The sequence below is a fragment of the Clavelina lepadiformis genome, chromosome 9 (assembly GCF_947623445.1).
Source record: "Clavelina lepadiformis chromosome 9, kaClaLepa1.1, whole genome shotgun sequence".
Taxonomy (NCBI): Eukaryota; Metazoa; Chordata; class Ascidiacea; order Aplousobranchia; family Clavelinidae; genus Clavelina; species Clavelina lepadiformis.
The window spans coordinates 1,921,640-1,945,136 of NC_135248.1; the positions used below are offsets into that span (position 1 = coordinate 1,921,640).

The window sequence follows — 23,497 nt, forward strand, 5'->3', positions numbered from 1 at the left end:
ATGTTGATTTTAAGCATTTATTTCCCGTTAAATTATGGACATAACCGTATGAAAAATAAACAGTCACTCCTTTTCTAATTCCCAGTAAAGAGTCTAACAATACAATCTACAAACAGCGACCGAAACCGAAAGTGGGCTTATGTTTGTCGTCTGGCGCCTCTGCGAAACACTGAAAGCTTAACATCACCATGACAACGAGCCTATTCCTTCGCCAGCATCGCTAGTGCAACTTTTGCACTGTTTTAGCTTACTGCATTTCGTCTGAGCTATATTCAGAGCTTCATGATTATTGCTTGCCTATCGTGTGTACAACTAAGTTTTTACACACTTACGCCCTAATGCTCGAAACATTTTGCTGCACGCATGAGAGATACTAAGAACTGTTTACTGTGGACGACGACAAACATTTAGGCAATCATTAAACCGTTTGCTTCGTTAGCCCGGGGCCTCTGCTAAAGGCACTATGTGTTTCTTTTAAGCTTACCAAAGTGGATTTATTGACACATAAAAGTTCCATGGTTTAATTCATATCTTTGAACAAGATGCAATGAAAACGCTGCTTTTGTGTGTCAGTTAAACTTTAGCAGCATTTTCGCATGACTTAAACATTAGCCTACTAAATCCCATGATCGGTTTAAATGAAGAATAAGGAGTCGGTTCATTTTAGGGGCATGGGAAGGTTTTACTCACTCCAAACCGTCCTAAGCACAAGGACATTGTTAAGTTATTTGTTCACACAAGCCGTAATCTATGAACGTAGGTCTACTTCGTATGCTCGTAAGGAAGCAACTAAAATACCATCGTATTCGTTTTCAATTACATCCCAACCACAAATAAATAACCAAGTTTAGTTAAATAAACAACGATTTTACAACTTCAAAAGTGCTGAATCATGACAACGCAGTTACAACGCGAAAACATCTTTTGCGTGACCGAAAAGGTGAAAGATCAAGACGAGGTTAAGAGACAAAAGCTTTAATTAATTTAGTCGCAATCTTATCTCAAACGACGTCAATACAGCTCCCTAGTGTGCTACCGATCTCATATCAAGCCATGACAACCACTAAACCTTGCTAATACCTGGAACACAAATGTACACGAAAGTCATTGAAACCATTTGTAAAAAGAATTATTGTCAAACTCTTCATATGAATGCGAACAATATAGCGTAGTCAAAACGAAACAGGAGTAAAAATTTTATTGAGCTACCCTTTTGTTGAGTGGTCGCCAGTTTGACCCTTTAAAATTTATTTGCATATAGCCTACACTATATCGAGCAAAAAAGGTTCTTTGTTCATACGCACTGCGGCAATCGTCCGCCATACGCTTCTCGACGTCTAGTGCGTAGAGTAGATACTGGAGTATCGCCTGTCTTCTGATGACTGCGTTACTTTTACTGAGGCTTGTTTATCAGCTTTTGATAACTAATTTGGTAGACTAGATCGTATGAGGATTAGTTTCGGGTACGACCGTGCAATTGTTTTTATGTGTTTACTGTATAGTAGCGTATATTTGTACCGAAAACATCAAACAACTGTAAAACGTAATCTTTTAGAAAGGCGACGCAAGTTTGATGGCTTTTAACTAACGTGTTTAATTTCTTTTGCTACTTTACCACTGCTTATGACTTTGCATTCGTAAGGTCAATGTTTGAAGTGGTAAAATATTTATCGTACTCTGATTATTAGCAGCTAAGCCTAAGCCCCAAACAAAAATATTTGACATAATATTGCCGTCACGTTACAGACTCAATTAATAAACCGCGTATGTCATCGTCCAGGTAAAGGTAGGCAGAACTCTGTCACGTTAATAGCGTACGGTCACGCACGGATAAATAACCTACCTAGCAAAGTCAACGTTTATTAGTGTTTGATAAATCGTCACTATGCGCCTCTGTTAAGTTTTATTGAAGAAAATCGTTGGAGTGGAAAAACGATTAAGAAAACTCTCTCGTATGCGTCGGCATTGTGTGTTTTTATTTGTGTCCGTTGTGTATATCAGTCTACTCTGTCGCTCTTACACTTTATGGCATCGCACATATCATAAAACGAGGTGTCAAGTTTTTGTTTAGTGCATTGGAAAGTGATTCGAACGCAACTTGCAACTGCAAAATTCCACGACTAAAGGTTCTTGGAAAAATACGTGTTATTTGAAAACTTTTTGTTAAGTTGTTTCTAAAATTAGAACAACGAAGGGGAACCCTTTTGTCGTCAAACGTTGCCAGACGCTAATCTGTTATCCGTGCATCAGCCAGTTTCTAAAAATTACTTAATAAGAGAAACGTGCTTTCCACGGGCTTTGTTTAATAGCTATGCGCAAGTTACGTTGTCATGACCTTTAGCAGTTTGCAACGCAATAGTTAAGAATTTCTGCATCAACGTTTTGCAAACGATTGAAGTTTCTGTTTCTACTTGAATCAATTGCTTTCGTCATTTTTTAAAGGTATTGTTAATCACAGTGAAAAGGTTCTTACCTGCAACAATCGAAATTAGCCAAATATAGAGGCCACATTCTTGGCATTCTAAGGAACTGGCAACGATTTGTGCATTTTGCTGTTAAAGGATTCGGAAAAACCCAGCACCATCAAGCAGATATAAAACGAAGCACATTGATGGTCAGTCAGTTTGTGGAATGACACCTGCTATCGAAGATATAGACTCCAATAAACTTCCCACGAAGACCTACTCACTGACAACGTCTGGGTTTCAATATGGCCCCTGAATTCAAAACTGATGAACGACCATTAATCGAAGCAGCACAGTCTGTAGCCTACGAGTTACCATGCAAAGACAGTAACTGCTGCGAGCGAAATACCGTTGACAAAGCTAAATGCAAAAGACTGCACGTTGAAGGTATATTTGCCGTCCTGTTATTATTGGTCTTCGGTGCATGCACCCTCTTGTTCTATTGGAATTACTGCCAGCAGCAGGAGATCGTGCTGTTACGTGCCGACGTTTCTGCTCTGCTGAAGTTGTCATCTGAAAACTCGAATCCATCGAGACCTTACATTGAAGAAGTTGATGAAGACTCGAGTGAAGTAAGAAAAATATCTATTGCATTTTTTTCTAATAAGCATTTTCTTGCTCATGTTAGGATTGATTTTAAAATTCCTATTGAATGGAAAACAGTTAAGCTATTGTGGCAGCTAACTCCACGCAGCGAGCAAATGTTTGCCAAAATTAGTGGACTTGTTCTTCCTTGAAATTATTTTTAATGCAAGGGCTTGTAAGTATTATTGAAGTTAAATCAGCTTTTAAACTTTTAATTCGGACGTAGGAGTGAAGGTGTTTAAAACCATTGCCGACGTTGAGTGGTTACAGGACATATCATCAAGTCGATAACATTGTCATAGATAGACTAATTGTGATAACTACCGTATGATGAACCAAAATGCTTTGCTGTGCTACAAACTACGTCACTATTTCAATTATGGTCGCACATTGAATAAATTGTTGCTCATAATGATGAAGTATAAAAGAATAATAATTAAAGGCAGAGCAACGAAGCTACACTTTGTGCTCGCTGGTAAAACCGAATTTTGTAAATACAGTAAAAGTATAGTATGCCGTGTTTGGGTTAAATCGGTCTGTTACTCTTTTCTTCATTTCATTTAATTCATACCAACTAAAGTTTTCCCGACCAAAATTAGGACTGACTGTCATAATAGCCCACTGTAAGTTGGGTATATAAGATATATTCATAGCAAAAAAGTGACTTAAATAAACTGCGCAAAATATTTGACTGGGCTGCTGGTCGAATAACTTGTACTTTTAAGGTTTGTTTTTGCCATTTATGTGAAGAATTAGGTGAAGTTATAGTGAAACACAGGCTATGATTCAATACCGCTAATTTTGAAAACAGATTTGATAAGTTATGCAATTTAGCGGAATGAAGGAACCGTAGAAGCTGTGCATTTAACCTATCTTGTATAAATGATATCTAAAATCATAAGTTTAAATACTATTCTAGTCGGTTAAAATAGGCAAATATTGTAAAATGTCCGAAACTGTATTTTGGTTGATATTTATCAAAAACGTGGAAAGGATTAAAATAAAATAATCAAAAGCAAAAAATAATTTCAAATTTAATAAACATTGCGACGGCTTGTGTCTTGCTAGGCGTTGTAACCGCATTACACTATGTTGGCAATTGCTATACGCTCCTAAATTAATTTTAACGCCATAGAACCTCGGCCAAGACGACGTCCAGTCGGGCATAGCCGATCTAGGACCAGAAGAAGGAAACTTTATCGGACATGTTACGCAGGAAAGCAACGGAGATCAGCAGCCACACACTCTGATGAAGAGAGGCGCTCCTGGTGAGATTGACTCTATTGACTTGTACAGGTTACGTTTGTAACTTCAAGTTAATTTCAAAAACACATTGAAAGCTTTCGACCTTGCTGGGATTAAATGAGTTTGTCTTAACACTGAGTCATAGTGGCGGAAACCTGTGTGATTGCGCGATCAATTTCAACCATTCTAAGCTTCTGCTGAGTGGGGTTTTTTATGATATCATCTTCTTTGTTTGACCACCCGTTGAAGTTTTTTGCGAAATTTGCCAACTCAGATTAATTAAGCTCAATAGACCGCTAAAGTTTAGCGTAGTTGCCGACAATGTAATCTGTATACTTTGTTGATTTTCAATTTAATTTTTGCGGGATTCACGTTTAATACAATCGCTTTTCCAGGCCCGGCAGCAAATCTTAATTTACCAATCAATAACTCATAACTTCGAAACTTACAATCTTGTACAGTTTGCCTTCTTCTATCTGTACATAATTCTAGCCATGGGGCGCCTTTATCGCTTCAAAGTCATGGTTCTCTGTTCAGTGAAATAACTACATTGCATTTCTGTGCTGCAGGGCCTGGAAAAGAAAGAGGGAAAAAACGTGGAAGAAAGGGAAAGAAAGCTAAGAAGTTTGATGCTAGTAAGTTTTGTCTGTTTTTGTTGCCAGGAGTGCGATTGCAAGAGTGTTATTTTTATGCAAAACAAGATGCTGATGTTATTGTCGATAATTTAGCTTCAAACCATGCTTTCAAAATGTGTAATTTTGGCTAACGTTCGTTGGGGGCATGTTTAAACCAATGTACCCGTATACCTGCCGCCATGATAAATAAAGCTTGTAGCTCGAATCGGCCATTTTAGGCGAACATACGTCATTTTGTACGGATGGTTTTCGATTTATCGAGTTGTTTGCGCTGCTTTCAAGAGAATAGGGGAATCAGCATTTGCGCTGAATAAATATTAAGCCTAGCTGTCTAATGGAGGCTGTCTACGCAAAACCTGTTCTCAACAGGTCTTTCTAGTTTTACTGCCATGAATCGTTATTGGTCAGTTTACAACTTGTGTTCATCATTGACTGCGTCATGCATGAGTGCACACCATTATTTCCTGAGCTTTAATGTGTCAGTTGCGCATTTAATTAACTTTCTTTACACTTTATCTGCATAAAAAGCTATAACCTTACCCTACCACTGGTTTTATTTTGCAAACTAACCTGTGTGTTTGGTTCCTGCGTTTCTTGCAACGATCTAATCCACACGTTTTTTTTTGCGTAATATGCGCAAATTAATTTTTTTCTATTTCTTTGCAGGGAAACTTCTGCGCAAAGCAAAGGTGAGCGCGTTGCTTATATATAGATTTGAAGGTTGAATTTATTCCCTAATTTTGCATAAAAAAATGACTGGTGCTTCAGTTTACAAATTCCCGTAATTTTCCAGGCAATCGCCATCCACGTCCAAGCCCAGGACGTCGACGTCCCAGTGACAAGTTTTACGTTCCCAGGTTCGATCACTAGTGTTCATACAGAAGATATAAGTACATTAATTACCGGCTCTTCATTGTACATAGCTAAAGGCTTGTGCAAATGGGTGCCGTGGTTTGCCTTGTGACATTTTTAACACCGAATTTCTGGAAATTAAAACATAACTTGACTTCAACTTGATTTGAGTGTTCTTTACTAAAAGCTGCCTTTTTTGTTGAATAGAATAACTTGCATTAATTTTTCCGATTCTCTCCTTGAAAACACGTGCTCAAGGTCGTTTTCACTTTTTGTTGTTGCTCCTTACTCAACATGGCATTAAAACGTTCAGTCTAATCTTTTCAGCTGAGCCCATAACACAGTGGAAGATACCAGATTCTAAGACATTCATCGGATTCAGAACAGATCACCTCCGCTCTGACGGCTACATTACTGTACCGGCTGCTGGTATATACTACGTCTACAGTCAGGTTCGACATAAACAAATAAGCAAAAATCACTTAGCTACCGGTACGTCAAGCGCCTACGAGCTCCGCTGCTTATAACGGCTTTGTTTATAGGTTGTCTTTGTGACCTCTGACCTTCCTTACATGGTCGCCGAAGTAGGTGTGCACGCAATGGGCCAAACTACCTTCGCTAAGTGTCAGTTCAGCAACACACAAGACCGGCTAAATGGTTCCTACGTCACTTGTCACTCAAATGGCGTCGTTTATCTGAACGCGGGCGATGACATTTCGTTGATGGTTAATCCAGCCAACGTGAGGGTCTACCTGTCGTCGCAACACACCTATTTTGGCGCCTTTCTTCTTGGTGTCTGACTGCTTACCCTTTTCAGCGATAGTGACAGATCACTTGACTGTAACAAATGAAGTTATAGTTTCGCGTTATGCTTCACTTGAACAAAAGAAGGGTTTTTCGACAACATTCCCATCGTAAAGAGATAGTAAAAAAATTGACAAGATTGTTGTTGTAATTGTTTCGGTGAGAATTACTTAATATCCATACCAGTCTGTTCCTCTAGTTTCCGTACGTTTCAAGTACTTGGAAAGTTTATGATTTATCAGTTGTCTTCATTTTTTTGTTATTTGTCTTCGATTGTTGACCTTGAATTGCCTTCCCGTTAAACCCCATTGTCGTAAATTCAACATTTACCGGCAGTTTCGCTTCCTTTTTGTAGCATGCGTTTTCACGCCAAATCGTTCTGACTACGTGACGCTTCCTGAGTAGCGGAAACAATTCTTATTCCTTTATTTTTAATATGTTTGAGAACTTTTACAGCGTGGGCGTTACAAGAAGCTGGCTTGCACTGTTACATTTTATGTTTTTCGTCTGTTATTACTTACATTCTATATTATTTTTCCGATGTGCTGAAGAGCTGGTAACATTGTTCAGTAAAGCAAAACCGTTTTTAAAATTTCGTGGATAAAACAATGAAAAAATTGTGTGGAATCACACAAACGTTGGCTTAAAAACTGCTGAAACATACGTGAACTATTCACCACCTGTATATAGATTGTTCAGGATGATATTTTTCTTGAATTTGTATACGGAGCATCTGTTGCGCTTATTTTATGCTGTCTTATTCTTTAATTTCATAATTGCAGAATATCCTGTAACATCAGCTTTATTTTGCCTACATTTAGGCTAGAAACCGTTTTACATTTAATTCCAAACCACCATGGTGAATCTTCATATATACCGACTGCCTTTTTATGCCTTGTCATTCGACGAACCGCTAGTACTCTGGTAATTCCTGTCAATTGAAATCAAAATGCTGTACGGGTTATTTTGTGTTTTTCTGTCATTATTGCCAAAATAAAAGTAAAGTTAATCAACGTGTTAGATGCAAAGTTTCTTAAATTTTGCCAATTGCGATCGTGGTAATAAAAACCTAAATTGTGATACGTGTTTGTTAACGATGGTTCGTTGTCGCCATCTAACGGTCAGAATATAATTACAGAGAGCAGAATAGGGGACGCCATAAAATATTAACTTAATTTAAAAATTCAAACGAATACAAAACGAAAATATTAAGGAGTAAACTGGAATTTTGCCAACAAGGAAATACCAAACACCAAGTAGATAAGATTTGTTCAAATTAAACCTTGTAGGGCCGGGTGAAGTTAAAGACTCAGAAGGTAGGCCTACTGTGTAGCCTATGACAAATTTAGTGCGTTTGTGTATTACTTTTGTGAAATATTACCTAACAACCATAATTGCCATAATGACCGCGTACACTGGCGGCTACAATATGAGTGAGGACGATTGATAAATTTTTTTACTTCTGCTACGATGGTATGAGTTCTCATTTCTCAAACGGCGTGACAATGCTGTTAGTTGCTTGAATTCTGTCTATGCATATTACTAAATGATATAGTTCCCATTTTATTTATTATAAGACACAAAGGCTTCCACCTTCGGGCAAAGCTTACTGAATGTTACATTGCGCAGTAGTAACCAGTGAAATCAATTTCGTAAAAAGGAAAGATTGCAAACATTACATCGGTATATATGTGGCACGCCAGTTCAAGCGAGGTAATTTATCTGAACGTCATTAAGGAGAATTCAAGTCCGGTCAACAACTGAATTGCAAGATCCCAAAATAAATTTCAGCATTTCCAAAACAACTCCATACTAACCGTCACAAACGTGTGACGTAACCGTCACAAGCCTACATACAGCGGTTCATTTCTATAACCGCGGAATATGTTTTTGAAAACGAGGTGGTTCTTGCTCCACAGCATCATATTGTTAAAAATAGCCTGAGGTTTACAGTATTTGAGAATCGTGAAGGACGATTTCTTCACAGGAACGTTTTTCCTGGAACGCGACAGATTCAATTTCAAAATCTTCATGTGTGTGTATGACAGTAAATTTTTGTGGATAGGAAAATGTTTCGGGCTTTGGTAAAGAACTTAAACAAAAATTGTCAAATGCTATGTTTGCAACGAGGTATAATTTTAATAACAAAAGGTTCTCAGCTGGTGAAATAATTCTTTTATGAACCAACGTCAGACAAATCGAAAACACTTACAAGCTCGGTTGTAGCAAACACGTAGCTTGTAAGTACTGTGACAACCAAACCACGTGACTCTATGTCACGTCATAGCATACGTGCGAAAAAACATCTGCATCCAGAAATGATAATGGGAAGACCTTGATTGAACTGGTTCGGAAATTGGAAAACAAATACGTCAGAGGTCAAACTTGGCCAAGATGATGCAACTTTTGAAGAAAAACAACGAACGGACAAAAAAGATTTATGCTACAAAAGAATGGGATGGTTTTTTTGAGAGTGTAAGAGGGTTGATGGAGATACAGTAAAACGAGTGCATTAAAACGTGATTACCTGAATTACATTTGTTGGGCGACTGAAGGCTATAATAAAAGTGTATTCTGTTGCTGCCGGGGTATTCATTATTTTTGCAGGCGATTTATCAATAGGTAAGTGTACGTTAAATAACATTTACATATTGATGTAAACCGAAAAATCAAACTTCACGGTCAGAAGTGAGAGGGACTCATATGCCAACCAAGACGATAGCTAAGTCAAATACAGCTATCCATTGTGACGAAACCTAAACGTCATAGTACGTACAAGCCAGGCTTGAGCTGTTGGGAATCTTTTATAATTTATATGACGACCCGGGAAGTTTCAACCGGGATGGTATCACCGACGAGGTTGTGCGAAAACTTTAATCATTGCAAGGATAAAGATCTTAACGCTTTGTACGCCATGTTCAGCATGTTAGTAATTTCATAATAAGCGACTGGATGTTTATTTCCTATTTTTAGTTAAATCATTGCTTCGGCGAAATATCATTGAGAGATGTGAGATGTTATATACTTCAGGAATTAAGGGTAAATTTTTTGACAACTAAGTCCAGTATTTCTAAAACTTGGAACCCTAATGTTAGGACAATATGCATTTCCCCTTACGGATATGGAGAATACATGCCCCACATAACCACAGGATTTTATGTGATGTTTTATTTTAGTTGCTTAAAAGGGAATGCCCCTTTAAGCAATCCTTACCATTAGTTACCATGGGTCTATGGCCAATGTGTTAACTGTTATTATGAAGAGTCCTTGTTCATTTTCGCCTTACAATAAAAAAAGAAAGGACAACGTGAATTTGCAGTTGCCATGGTTGCGCCGAAACATGTATTTGTCCCCATGCCACGCCGAGGTCAAACCAAGTTTACGCTGCTTGACCATCTTGATCTTGGATAACTCCCTTAAATGAGTGAATCACTCACCTCATTCACGTGGAATCTACCCTGAGCCTGCCGCCTGGGGAAGATGTTGGGTAGTAAATGTCTGGATGTTAATATGTGTCTTTATGATACAACGGCAATTTTTTTTGGTATTTTTTGTTGTTAAATTTTTCAATCATCTTATTTTTCGCCAAAAGCGCGGTGTGGACGAAAAAGTTAGTTGTTACTAACACGCGCCAATGAACAGGAAAAAGTGACAAAGCAAAAAAGGCTTAAAACGTGCTCAAGAGAAATAACGCTGATATTTGCTGAGAACAACTAGCACGGCCACTAAACCTATAATTAGTTAAATCCATAAAACATAAGTTAAAAAAGCGAGAATTAAGCAGACGAGCAGGTGGTGTGTTCAAGCAACTGATGAATGAAAATTGCTTCAATGCTGTACACCAAGAGAATGGGAAAAGAAACCCATCGTAAAAGAAACCCCATCCTTGGCTAGAGCCCGGTTTCTGGTGGACATAGCACTAAAAAAGAGCGTTGTTGATTAGTCCGAGTTTGTACAGCAAGAATCCACACCAATGATAATCTTTGGAAGATGAGATGATAATACTGCTCGTTGCAAGATGGAAACTTCTCTGGTACATCGACAATGATGTACGGAAAAAGATGCCAATGCTGTCCAATAGGTGGTAGTGCTGAAAGGTAACTCATCTTATTCCGAAGCTGAAGACTTGAGGGGCGCTAGTAGTGACGTTTCAATCCAGTAACTGGTTCCAGTCTTTATCTTGAAAATATGTAAAAACGATCTGCAGTATTTGCAGTAAATATTTGAAATAATTGTGTAATGAGTGTTGAAAATTTACAAGTTAATGAATAAACAGTGATGACATTTAATTTTCTTTATCCGGTTCGAAATTTCCAATACCATCATCTTATCAAAGTGCTTTATCAAAAGGTACTTGTCGCGTGCATGCTGGATGCTTACTGCCTATGTCTAGAGTTTGGCAACAACAGATTTGGTGGCATGTGGTTGAGCAAAGCTTTAAGTATTTTAAAGTTAAAAGAAAGATAAAGCAAGTGAACGTGTTTTTAAAAATTCAGTGAAATCTCGTCAATATAATTACAGTTTCATTATTACTAAATGTTGCCTACACTCAATAACAGGATGTGGCTTAAAGCCAGTAAATATCCATTAGTGAAATACAACTGAAAATATATAAATAATAAAGAGAAAAACGGGCGCTGGAGTGCAGATTTCACAGTGCATAATTACAATTGTCACATAGTGTCATGCAAGTGAGATGATGAAGCAAAATAACTTTTTAATTTTTTATAAAAAATGCCTAGCTCATATTTTTAGATGTTGATATTTCCTTTTATTGACAAGGTTTTGCAATTACGATATCATTTGACATTTGTGTCATAATGCTTAAATCACACACATGTTGTTGCTGTTGCTTGACCTGAGAAATGGTTTCACACAGTTAGACCTATAACACTGCAATGATTTCTCGAGCCCCGGTTATTTTTTACCCTTGACCGACTTTGGGTTCTGAATGCTAACCATTATTAACAGCCTATTTTTAAAAGCATGATTTTTAAGTTTTTGAGCTGTTGTATTGTTTTACATTTAGTAGCAATTGTAGCAATAAGGGAATTATGATGAAACACAAATGCATTGTTCAAAGCAAAATAAACTGCATATTTGAGACTGCTGTTGAATCAGTGAGTTCCCAAAAGCGACCTCAACAAAATTATCGTGTCGTTGCTTCCAACAAAATTTCAGTAGAGGCTTTGCAAAGCGAAATATCATCAGCAACTGCTACTGAAAAACTCGACGGAACTTGCTGCTATGTGAAGGAATTTCAAGGTGTGTAACTCTGGTGCTAAAATAGCTTAAAATTGTCCTCATATTCAACCACAAGTGACAGTGAAAGGTGTGATGTATGGTGTCTTTCAAACTTGCAAACCAATATACATAACGTAAATAAGAAGAATCTGGTGAAATAGTGGCAGCCGGCAATAATATGGTGGAGCGGTGTGCTTGATTTTCTGTTGAAGAATGCGCCACTCTTTGCAGTGAAAAGCCCTCGGATTGATTTTATTAAGTTTTTTTGTTTCTTTAAAACAATTTATATTCAGACTTTTTAGTATTGCGTATTTATTTGGGAATCAATCTATTTATTAGTTAGTCAATGTGAATAGACTAGCTGTAGATCTTTCGCTGTATTTTACACAAGTCGGATTTTACGATTGTTGATAGTACTCACCTAGGTACCTAATACCTTTGCAGCTAATGCCAGCAAATCATGCCTTACAATGCTGACTTATGGTGAATAACGCATGACGTATACTCTACTGAATTCTGGCATGTTCTAGACCATGGGTCCGTAAATACTTTTTGGCGTGACCCAAGCATTTTGTGAGCATATGATTGTAACAAAAAAAACATAACTGGTTGCACACGTGTAGTCTTACTATTATTGCATTGTTACGTAGTAACTACGTAAAAATGCAGTAATAATAATTAGAGGTTTAAAAAAGCTGAAGTTCATTATTACACAGATGCGATGCTTATATTTATGGTAAGTTTAAAATATTTTGCGACCCACTATTTGCGCCGCGACCCACTATTTGCGGACCCCTGTTCTAGATTGTATTTTCAAGCTCTATTAAGTTGCATATCACGTGAAGGTAAACCAGCTTTATGGGCCCGTCTTGATCGGAAAGCGACGAAGGCTGCGAACAAACGCTTTCAAAAACATACCAGACTTCATCGTGAATGGGAGAAGAATGATAAACAAGTATGTTTTCTTAGCTTTGTGCTGAAGCTGTGTTTATCTGAAAGCCAATGAACAAATTATATCAAACTCACTAAAACAACATTGATAAAATGTGTGGCTGTGAAATTTGATTTGCTGGGTTGTTTGTACATGGCAACAACTTCAAATTTTTCAAAAATTTAAATTTTTGTTGAGGGATGTGAGCCTAAATATACCTGGACATACCCTGATGACATGAAAGAGGTTCCAGATTGCTGGATAGCTGCAGATGGTGTCGCACGTGACAAATCCCATGGAGGGATTACACCAGACAAGAACGGGCATGTGCCAGGTGTGATAAGTCGATATAGGTGATAATGGTTGTTATGATATTTCTATGGATGATTGTTTGTCGACGTTTTGTTTGCTTTGGTGCTGTTCATTCTAAAATGGCTTTTTCAAGCGGTTGCTTTCTATATTGTGCATCTATATCAGAGGCGGGCAACATACGGCCCGCGGGCCGGGTCCGGCCCGCGACGGGATTATGAGCGGCCCGCAGACAGTTTCCGGTCTTACATGATAATGTGACCTGCGGCCACAGTCTGCCGCAATCCCTCACTACTTGCTTACTACGTCAAATATAGTGATTGTTAGTTATTCTTTAAGAAGAAAGTGTCTATGACAATCTGAATGGTGATGTCACATAAAGGTAAAATGGGAATTGATGATACATAATTAATCCGGCCCGCCAAGTATTTCTTTTTCTCATATCAGGCCCGCCGACCGAAGAAGTTGCCCGCCGCTGGTCTATACTATCTTTTACAATCTGATAAAATATTATAATCAGGCTGGGTTCCAGTGGTTACAGACAAAAGACAATATTGTTGGCATAATACCACTGTTGATGAGGAAAACAGTTTGGCGTTAATTTTACGAGAAGCTGGTGAATGCTTGGAGTTAACTGTCCAGCAGATGGATGATTTTCTGGGAAAAACTTTGGAGTTGATTGGAACTTGTGTAAACGGCAACCCGTATGGTTTGTGTTGAGTCTTGTGCTGTACCTATTGCCATCACCTGGGAGAGTTTATAGAAGCTGTCATAAATCTATGAGTTTTTGTCTTAGATAGTGTTATGGTAAAATTTATTTTGATTTGTTGATCGCAAATTGTTTATTCAAGAAATCATAATTGATTCATATGTTGATTAGTTTCGCACTTTGGGGTCGTGCAATTGCTTGTTGGTGTATTACCGTTTGTTAATCTCTGTTTGTGTAACTCCAGGACTCGGATCGAAAGACAACCCATTTCATTTTCTGGTGGAACACGGAAGCATTTTGGTGCGAGAATGTCCTCCCATTGATTATCATGGACTTAAGCGATGGTTTGAGGATGGGAATTCTGCTTCAAGGGATATTGAAGGAATAGTTTGGCACTGCAGTGATGGAAATATGTTTAAGGTAACTTATGTCGTTGAACTGAGGAAAGATTCTGCCAGATTTAACTGAATTGCATTGTCCTATCAACACCTCGTTTTACTTGTTTTCTAAACAAAGAACTTATATTGTAATTTGTAACGTTATTTGTCGCTCCAGCCCTGTAATCAGCTACATGTTCACCAATGGTACTAATCATTAAGGTAGCAGCCAGCCCTGTGCCCACAACGACTTCAGTATCTTCTATGCTTCAGATTCATCGTCATCATTTAGGACTACAATGGCCTCCATCAAAAGGTAGCTCTTGTGAAGCAAGTGACGTCTGTAGAAATGTCCCATCACTCGCCTCAAGAGAAGTGGTTGTCAATGCCGGCATATTGTTTGATGCCAGCCATACACATCACAATCTGACTCGACAACTCCAAACTATCAGGGACCTACACGGCAAAATATTCGATTCACTGTGTCATATGCCTTTAAATTGCGTTGAAAATATGAAGGAATTGCTTGAATAAATGTACGACGCCTTTTATCTTCATAGGCGTCATTGCGGTAAAATCATGGTAATGCCTGCAAGGATATCGTATTCTTGATTTGGCTATCAATATATGAGAAGTGAGATTCATTAAGTTAGCAAAATACCAAAGAACAGTAAAGACTGAAGTTGATAAATATAGGAAACAGCAAAGTAAAACAAAACAAAAGATATTTCAGCATAGGCCAATATGTCAAAAAATAATCGCTGTGACGTAGCACCATCTTCTTTATGTATACAGTCGAAAGACGCTCCTGTCTGTGGCGCTTCTTTAACGTTATCCCACTGTAAACATGAATCGACCTATAAGCAGTACAGTTGTATAAATTATTTCTCGTCTTACGGGTCAAGTTGAAGATATTGACGTGTCCACCGGGCCAGCTTCTTAACATTGAGCCTCTCCATGGAGGTTGCTGTGTGGGAAAAGATGCGGTGAGAGGCACAAAAAGAACTATGGCGGATTCAAACTTGAAATCCTAACACGGCGAGTGACTAGAGCGGTGGCTGCGTGGGATATTTTTTTGTAGCAAGAAGTAGGAGCTGCAAAAGTGTTGGTAAGCTCGGTCCGGATTCGTAAGACCAGCTGATGCGAATGCGTCCAAGTAAGTTCATAAAACCAGTTGGTAAATTTTTTTAAATCCGCCCCCTTATACATCGTTCGAATTGGAGACCAACTATAGACTACAGCTCCTGGTAACTACGACATCGGCAAAATTAGCAAACCTTCCGTTCATCTTTGTTTACTTAAACCTAATTTTATTGTGATTGCTTGCGAAGCTGTAGGAAACTTTAATTGAGCTAATAAGACGTAAACAACTGAAAATGGAAGTGCATTGTGATGAAACAAAGGCTTTCTGGCTTCCGCTTTCCTGTCTAATATAGGACATTTCTCTGCATGAATTGCGGCAAAGTTAAAATAAGAGTATATAAATGGAATTGTCGTTGGACAAAAATTAGTTCTAAAATTTGTTTCAACGTTTTCAGCGACCAGTGTTCATAAGCAGTAAGTAAACTTCAGAAGTGCAGTATTGTTTCGTTTTTTGAAGTTGAATTCTTTATCGACATCCTTATAATACAGCCTATGTAGAACAACAGAGCGCTAGTATTTAACTATCCTCGTCATTCAGATTCAGTAAGTTTTAATTTCGACCACGCATGTTTCCGTAAAATATACCGTACAGTACAGTACAGTACAATACAGTAAAGACAAGTCAAGCGCATGTCTGGGCAACTTGCTTACCACTGAAATTCCAGTTTGCAAGCTAAAAAGCTGCACTTTTCTGTAAAAAGTCGACAAAATCATGCAACAAAAATTTGGTAAGAAATTGAACAGTTGACAGATAAGAAATTTCAGTTTCATTAAATTGACAAAAAAATCGCATTTATTGTTTGCCTTTCACTTGCTAAAAACAGGAAATATTTGTGTAAATCAAAATCATCTATATTTATAGACGGGAAAATTGAAAGGATAAACGTAGCTTTTCGACCTTACATCCGCGTGCGTTCCGACTAAGATAAAACTAAAACCAATATTTTATGTTTTTAATGAGAATGTAAATAAACTTGAAAAGAGGGTGAATAGCCGAAGAAAAATTTGCAGAATTGTTTAAACCGTGTCTATTGAACTCATTCAAGCACTATAGTGAGTTGTTAATTAGCTTGACTTGGAGAAGGTTGCTCCCTGCTGTGCCTGTGTACTTTGCATCAATGGAGCTAACTGTGCTTCTAGTACAACGGCTGCTCTATCTTCACCGAAAGAAAGATTAGATAAAGCGAAAAGGACACAGACCTGGCTGACATTTGAAAAGGAATTTCAGGTCTTGACAAAAGTAAGCCGCAGATTATTTTTCGTTGAAGTTATGGAAATGTGCACAATCGAACCTTCCTTCATTATTTTTTCTTTCCGTGTTCATCTTGTTGTTTTAAGGAATTATAAATCGAATCTTAATCAAATGCTCATCAGTGCGAAGGAGTGATTGTAGTAATTGTACCTTCTTCGATCTTTACTTTTATTTTCCATGTCAGCACAAATTATTATCGAGTATTTTGCTGAATCAAAAACCAAGACGCTAGTTAGTTAGAAATGAATAAAAGTCAAAAATTTATGACTGAAGAAAAGTTGAAAAGCAGGCAGAAAAATGACAAAATATAATCACACTTAAAATGTGTGTCGTTATTTTGTTAAGTACTTTAAATGGTAAATGTTTGTCAAATTTTCAGTAAAATTTATAAGTTGCGTTAGCATATGTACAGTTAGCATAGTTGCTTGTTCATGCAAAGTGCAACGTGGTGCAATAGAGGCTGGTAATTGTTTGGTCATAAACTTCAAACTTTGCAATGGTAAGAGCTCAGTTACAAAAGAAACCGAAAATTTCAAATTACAAATCTATCGCCCAAATATGGAACGAAATGATTAGCAGTTCTTCGGACGGCGATTCCCCGGTGTCAGAGTCAAGGCTGTCCCCGACAAGGTAAGACTTTAATTTTTTACGTATCCTACTGAGCGTTTTTGCATCAAAAATATTCCAGTAAAGCATTGTAAATAGATTTTAACTAATGACGTCATAAGTAAACTAATAAAAAAGAAACTATTTATAATGAAAATTGATTAGAGTCATTTTGCAACCTTAGATCTATACAAGCCCACTCTTGCCAAACTCCCTTGTTAAGTCATCAACGACCAATTTCAAGCTCCACCACACATAGCAATCGCAGTGAGAGCAGAGGTAATTAAGAAATATGGGCCCGAATTATTTTCGTATTTAGAACATATTTAACAAACAATAGCTCTGTTTGGACGAGGCAAACGGCTGGAGATAATCCGATCTATTTATAGATATTTACCGACCAATGACGTGTTAAATTGTTACGTCACAATATGTCAGATATGGCTGACGTTGCATGCTTGATAATAATTAACGCAAAGTTGCAGCAAAACTTACTTGCGTTCCAATAATACGAAATATGTTTTTGATACGCAGGGGTGTTGCAACTTGCAACCCTGGCGAGGAATGGCCTTGTCACAGTCACCATTTTACAACTACGAGATCTTCCGCCGACGATTGTGAAAAAATTATCAGTCATGATAAGAGTGAGCAGTGTATAACTGTACATACTATATAGCTCTAAACACTTATACACTAAACTTTATGGATCGAACACACCAAACGCCTCAAGAGATCTTTTTCTACTTTAATAGATCGTTGATAAGCTCGACCTCGACAAAACATAAACCCACACAAACTGTTGCGAGTGCTTAATTGATTTCCATTTTTGTTTCCATCACGAAAATCACCACAAAATGTTTTTCACTGTATTTTTGGATAGGTTTCAGTGAAATCCGCAAACAGCAAAGTCCGATTTCGGACACGGACGGTGCCGGTGACGTCACAAGTTGTCAGATTTGACGAAACTGTCACTTTGTAAGTGTTTAATGACGTAATTTCAAGCAAACTTAATGCTGTTTTCATATTGGGTAAAGAAACAACAGAAAATATATAATTTCTAATTTTTGAATTAAAGAAACAAAAGTTTAAATAATTTAGCTCATAAAAATGTATTTTAGTCGGAGATGAATGTTGAATTTATTAAAACACATGAGTTATGGAATGCACAATACATCATGCTTTTTTGTAGCAGGCTGCCAAGCGCAAATATGCTTTATCAACGCCTCGTCGTATCTGCTTGTTTGAAGCACGATGACGTAATGCTTCCTGACAGGCTGGGCTGGATGAGTTTCAGTTTAAACAAACTGGTCTGCAGTGATCAGGTAAAAAGACTCACGTTAAGAAAACTGTTTAATATTAACGGTTGATTAAGTGCTTTAGTTTTATCAATAAGAATTTTTTTCCATAAATACTCAAGATATTATCTTTTTGATCAGCTTATTGAAGGTTCGTTTTACTTGTTGGATAAATCAACCGGCAAACGAAAGCATCTGATCGTAAAAGCGCCACCATGCGACATGTCTGCTACAGGTAATTTGCTTGATGTGTAAACATGAAACATAAAGCTAAAGATGTGACGGACACGAACGTCACCATTTTTAAGTGACGTCGAATTCGAGCCATAACGTTTGTTTTTTTTTTCAACCAATAACTCAAAAACGTTAATTATTCCAATATTTGCCACAAAAACTAGTTTTTACTCTGGCTATGACCGTCATTAAGTTCACAAAAAGAATGCATAAACCGCTACGCATACAGGCGGTGTAAGTGCAATGTTTCTGTTATTTTGTTGAACGCAAATAAGTTCTCAGAAACCGAGGTTTCTTTCGTTTACCCGAACGTTGTTTGGCCAGAAATAACAAAGGGCAATTAATCATACCGTTGATAGAGAAATGTTTTCATAGACATCGTAAAATTTGCTTTCAATCACCAAAAAGCATGTATCGCTTGCTTGTATTCCCGTATCGCTCGTTTGGGGCGAACTTCTCTTCTGCGCCAAACTAAGAGAGAGATAACTGAATAACAACAGAGAGAAAAGTGAAAGAATTCTAAACGTGTAAGAAATGCTGCTTTCATATAAAAAAGCAAGGTTCAATGCTAGTACGGATATGTTAATGTAACCTATACGAGGTAACAAACCGCAAGGAGGTTTTCTTACCAATAAATTTAAACATCAATTTTATTTTCGGATATTTGCTGTCCGCGGTAGTTTTTACTCGCAGTCTGCCCGTTACGGAGCTCCGGTAAATATAGTGTAAACTGTAAGTCACATCAAAATATTTTGCTTAGATTTTATTTCAAGGCTATGCAGTTATTGCCATATCAAGTTTTATTTCATTATGACGTCACACATTAAAAAAACTTGGCTTTTATTGAGATTATAAGTTCATTTTAGACTTAGATCTCTTAACGATGACGTCATCAAATACGGACTCACCAAAAAAATGCACAGACAGTTCATTTGAAGTAAGTGCGACGTAGTCATAGGAGTTACAGGCTTACGTATGCAAATTTAATAAAATTGTCATAAAATTTTTAAAAGTAGAAAAAAAGTTTAAATTTAAAGTGTTGTTCACCATGATAATGACAATGATGTTTTTTGGGTGTTTTTTTTAGAACTTTAGTGACAAAGAAAACATTCGAAAGGAATTCTTGGGTGAAAAGAGAAGTTGTCCGTCATCGACCAAATGTAAGACGATGTCTTTGATGAAAAGAAGCGCAAACGCACTGGCATTTTCAAGTGCGTGTTTATGTGTAACTTCCGTTGCGTATTGGCTTTTTACGTCAAAAAATGACTAATTTTTCTTGCAACATTTTATGTCGTAGCAATATAACTCGCTACAAATAAACTGACGAACATGTTAACAGATATTTAGCTTAGGTTCTGCTAACTAACAAGTCCAAACTTACGCAAGGTAATTCCGGTACAGTGCGGAGAAGTTCTCCGCACAGTTGGGGTAGTGTTGAAAAGCGGAGCCCAGTATTTGGAGAAGGTGATTACGTTTTTCTTTCTGAAGCCCACATCCAGGCCAGGACAACAAAAAGATCTCAGTTTATCTCTGCCTTCGGCACGCCAAAGTTAAATAGACAAAGTAAGACACACCGCGTTCTTCTGTGTTGCCTAAAGGCTATCAGTATCTTAAAGCGTAATCATTTAATCACAATCATTGTTTCAAATCGAAAAATTTTGTAAAATCTTTTGTTGCCAGTTTGCTTTTTTTAAGTGTCTTCGAAGTTGATTTGAGATTTCAATGCTAAGAAGTCGGTTTTAACAAGGTTGTTTCAAAGATGAGTTTTCCCAGCTGATAATAAATTTTATGACTTTACAGCCTCCTGGAGCTTTAATGGGCAAAACCGCACATATTTTGACAACACCACAGTGACCTCCACTGCAGCCAGTTTGGATGAGCGAAAAAATTTCATCCATTCTAACAAGATACAAAACAAAGTTCCAACAAGCTCAAGGCGGGAAGAAAATCTCACCTCGCATGGTTTGTTCCTTTTTTGCTTGCATAAGTATAACGCGTTTATTATCCTATAAAACACGTCAGAACTTGTCCAAACCCGGCCAACATCAATTGTAATTTAAAATAAGCTTTTATTATACTCGCCCCGAGTTAATCAATAACTTGATAGGAAAAGTGCATTACACAGGACCTTTACTCAAAAACATTGACACGGATATTCACGCAATTGACGCAGCAAGGGTAAAACGACAGCGCGCCACATTTGATCTTTTCCGATCAAAAACGTCTTTCTAATTTCTAAACAAACTTTCCGCACCACATAAATCAAATGGACGCGTTTTTCGTCTGTAAAGAACCGCTAAAATAAATAAAGCGGTCGCACACTTCATAAGTTTATGCGACAAATCACAGCAACTAGCCGATTCGGCTAATTGAAAGGTAAACCAAAGGTCTTCTGGTATAAAATCAGATCATTCAGCTAATGCGGTTATAGTTTAAGCAACACTGCTGAACGTCAGTAGTAGAAACAGGTCGTTTTTTAAAAAAAACGCGATTTTTAGGAGAAATTAATTTGAAGAGAGAGATTGCAATTGATTTAGAATTTTGAATGAAGTTTATGTTTCAAATTTTAGAACCAAAATTTATCTTGTTTTAAAATAACGTTATTTATCGAAATCGAACAGCACCAAAACGAATTGATCAAAATTATCGGTGGAGAAAGATGAAAAAATCCCTAGTTCGAAGATCATTCCGACATCCGGAGCCAAACACACGGAGAAAAGAGAAGAAAAGCTCGCTTATGGCGGAGGAAAGATTCGAAAGAAAGAGCTCGGAACAGAGTCCCAGTATGATTAGTCCTCCAAGTCCACATCCGATCAACCTCTTTTCAACTTCATGGACTCCTTTGGATCATCCGGATCAGGAGTCACCATGCGCTTATCGGATTCAGAGAGCTCTGTGTCATCAGGATTGGGAGAACGAACTCCTTCAAGTTGACGAGGATTGTGACCTTGCAAATTGCAACCAGAAGAAGACTGCTGAATGCAAACCACGAACAGGTCGTGTCAGGAAATCATCGATTTCAATCGTCGACAGTATCCGAGCGTATTTCAAAGGATCGAAAGATCGAAGAAGAAGTGACAAAGTAAACTCCGTCTGAGTAATTTAGCAACTTCTTCGTTATCACTAACAAATTGTTCCATGTCTATGCTTGCCCTTATATCACGTGACGAAACGCATTGTTCATATAGTTTCAATTTGTTCCAGGGTTCTCCAACTGTCGATGATTTTACCAAAGATTTCGTCATCGTGACCGACGACAACTACAGCATGTCAAAACAGAAGGATAATAATAAATTTCAGTTTGAAAATGTTTTCCAATCAAGTGACAGCCGCAGCTCAACAACCAGCTCGCATAGGTCAAACAAAGGTCAAGCTGGAAGTTCAAAGCTCCCGAGACGAGGTGCGGTGAGACTTTCGAGGGGGAAGAAAACCATTTATGACATGTTTCCGACTCCCATGATAACCCGGAAGCGATCCGGAAGATTTTCGATTGGCGAACGTACAACACCAGCTCAGAGAAGACACCAGCCGTCACTCCGACGTTCGTGTGACGTCAGCATGATGTCACATTGTGAAAACGTTTCGCTAATGAAAAGCCTGCATAGAGAGTTCGAGGACTCGACTGGAATGTTTTCAAATAAGCGACAACACAACGACACTGCCACCAAGAAATCGAGGTAACGTCAAAAGACAGAGAAAAAAACTTCTCACTGACCAAGCATTGCTTGGTATTCGTGATACTTGGTAACTCGTATGCGTGGATAATAAAGTATTTCTTGTGTTCAAATTCAGAGAGAAGTTGTGGAGGTCACTCTTTCCAAGAACACCAACAACGCAGGAGAAGACAAAAGTCCATAAATCAAAAAGGCGAGGATAATGAAATGGTTTTGTAACCTTTTAACCCGAGTACTACATCAAGGTTACCTTAAAGTAAAATTTTTAATTTTAATTTTTAGCTATTTATTTAGCTGTTACATCTCTTTTTTATAGACTCAATCAAGATTGTTCCGTCCCCAAGAAAGTGGACATGTCGCTTTTATCATTACTCAAATCAAAAGGTCGGCAGTTAAACATTATATAACTCCAACAATCTCATGATTTGAAACCTTCTAGCTGTTAAGATTAAAAGAATTCGTATGCACGGCGAAACAAAATCTAGAATGTTCTAAAAAGGAAACATTTTTTTATATTTTCAGATGATAATTTTGAAGATTTTCGACATTTTTTAAAATTGGAATTTTCTGAGGAAAATTTGGATTTCTGGCTGGATGTTGACACTTATCAGAAGCAGAGAAAATTCGAAAAACCAGCTCGAAAAATTTATAACAAATACATCATGGAGTCTGCTCCTCACGAGGTAAAATTAAAAACTCCACAATATTTTTAAAAAAGAAATAAAAATTTCGGTAAATGAAAAACTAAACTTTTCAAACATTTTTTTCAGATAAACATTGAGTCCGGCGTCAGAGACCGGATCGAGTCCAACATGCAAAACCCGGCGGGAAATACGTTCAACGAGGCGCAGCTTCACATCTTCAACCTGATCAAAAGGGATCCGTTCCAACGGTTCCAGAAGAAAAATTCGTCTTGATTGAAAAAAAAAACAAACTGCGGTGTCAAAAACACAAAACCTTCTAAATCCGTGCTTTTGAAAAGTTTACTTCCGAGTCGTTTTTTTTGCGTTTATAATTTATAGTTTGTTATTTGTTGTCCAGCTTTTTCCCACAATAAACGTTTGTCAGTTCCTGACCTCGTGTTGCGTTTCTTAAAACAATGATCTCCACTTAGAAAGTCAACATATCAGAAGATCT

The 23,497-nt window shown here is 37.6% G+C and overlaps 3 protein-coding genes across 5 annotated transcripts; all 3 read left to right on the forward strand.

Moving 5' to 3' along the window:
* Positions 1-1,474: 1,474 nt before the first annotated feature.
* On the forward strand, positions 1,475-7,599 carry LOC143470215 (uncharacterized). Of its 2 annotated transcripts, XM_076968199.1 has the most exons (7): positions 2,283-3,037; positions 4,186-4,318; positions 4,865-4,930; positions 5,597-5,619; positions 5,724-5,787; positions 6,110-6,234; positions 6,325-7,599. In XM_076968199.1, exons 1-7 carry the CDS (start codon positions 2,711-2,713, stop codon positions 6,580-6,582), a joined length of 996 nt encoding a protein of 331 aa, XP_076824314.1. In that variant the 5' UTR covers positions 2,283-2,710; the 3' UTR covers positions 6,583-7,599. The 2 variants fall into 2 exon arrangements, with proteins under 2 accessions (XP_076824315.1, XP_076824314.1); XM_076968200.1 differs by lacking the exon at positions 4,865-4,930 and having other exon boundaries at positions 1,475-3,037.
* Positions 7,600-11,594: 3,995 nt separating this feature from the next.
* LOC143470212 (RNA ligase 1-like) lies at positions 11,595-14,707 on the forward strand. Its single transcript, XM_076968195.1, has 6 exons — positions 11,595-11,851; positions 12,676-12,785; positions 12,960-13,095; positions 13,591-13,779; positions 14,024-14,199; positions 14,430-14,707. The coding sequence occupies exons 1-6, from the start codon at positions 11,641-11,643 to the stop codon at positions 14,688-14,690; spliced, it is 1,083 nt and encodes a 360-aa protein (XP_076824310.1). The 5' UTR covers positions 11,595-11,640; the 3' UTR covers positions 14,691-14,707.
* Positions 14,708-16,942: 2,235 nt separating this feature from the next.
* Positions 16,943-23,435, forward strand: LOC143470205 (uncharacterized). 2 transcript variants are annotated; one of them, XR_013119320.1, is made up of 9 exons: positions 16,943-17,181; positions 17,342-17,436; positions 17,692-17,801; positions 18,038-18,132; positions 18,347-18,479; positions 18,594-18,687; positions 19,553-19,623; positions 19,774-20,249; positions 20,487-20,648. XR_013119320.1 is itself a non-coding variant. In XM_076968184.1 (8 exons), exons 3-8 carry the CDS (start codon positions 21,346-21,348, stop codon positions 23,275-23,277), a joined length of 1,347 nt encoding a protein of 448 aa, XP_076824299.1. In that variant the 5' UTR covers positions 19,991-20,249; positions 20,487-20,648; positions 21,308-21,345; the 3' UTR covers positions 23,278-23,435. The 2 variants fall into 2 exon arrangements, 1 of the variants encoding a protein (XP_076824299.1); XM_076968184.1 differs by lacking the exons at positions 16,943-17,181; positions 17,342-17,436; positions 17,692-17,801; ... (2 more) ...; positions 18,594-18,687; positions 19,553-19,623 and adding exons at positions 21,308-21,768; positions 21,891-22,363; positions 22,479-22,553; ... (1 more) ...; positions 22,883-23,043; positions 23,131-23,435 and having other exon boundaries at positions 19,991-20,249.
* Positions 23,436-23,497: the final 62 nt, after the last annotated feature.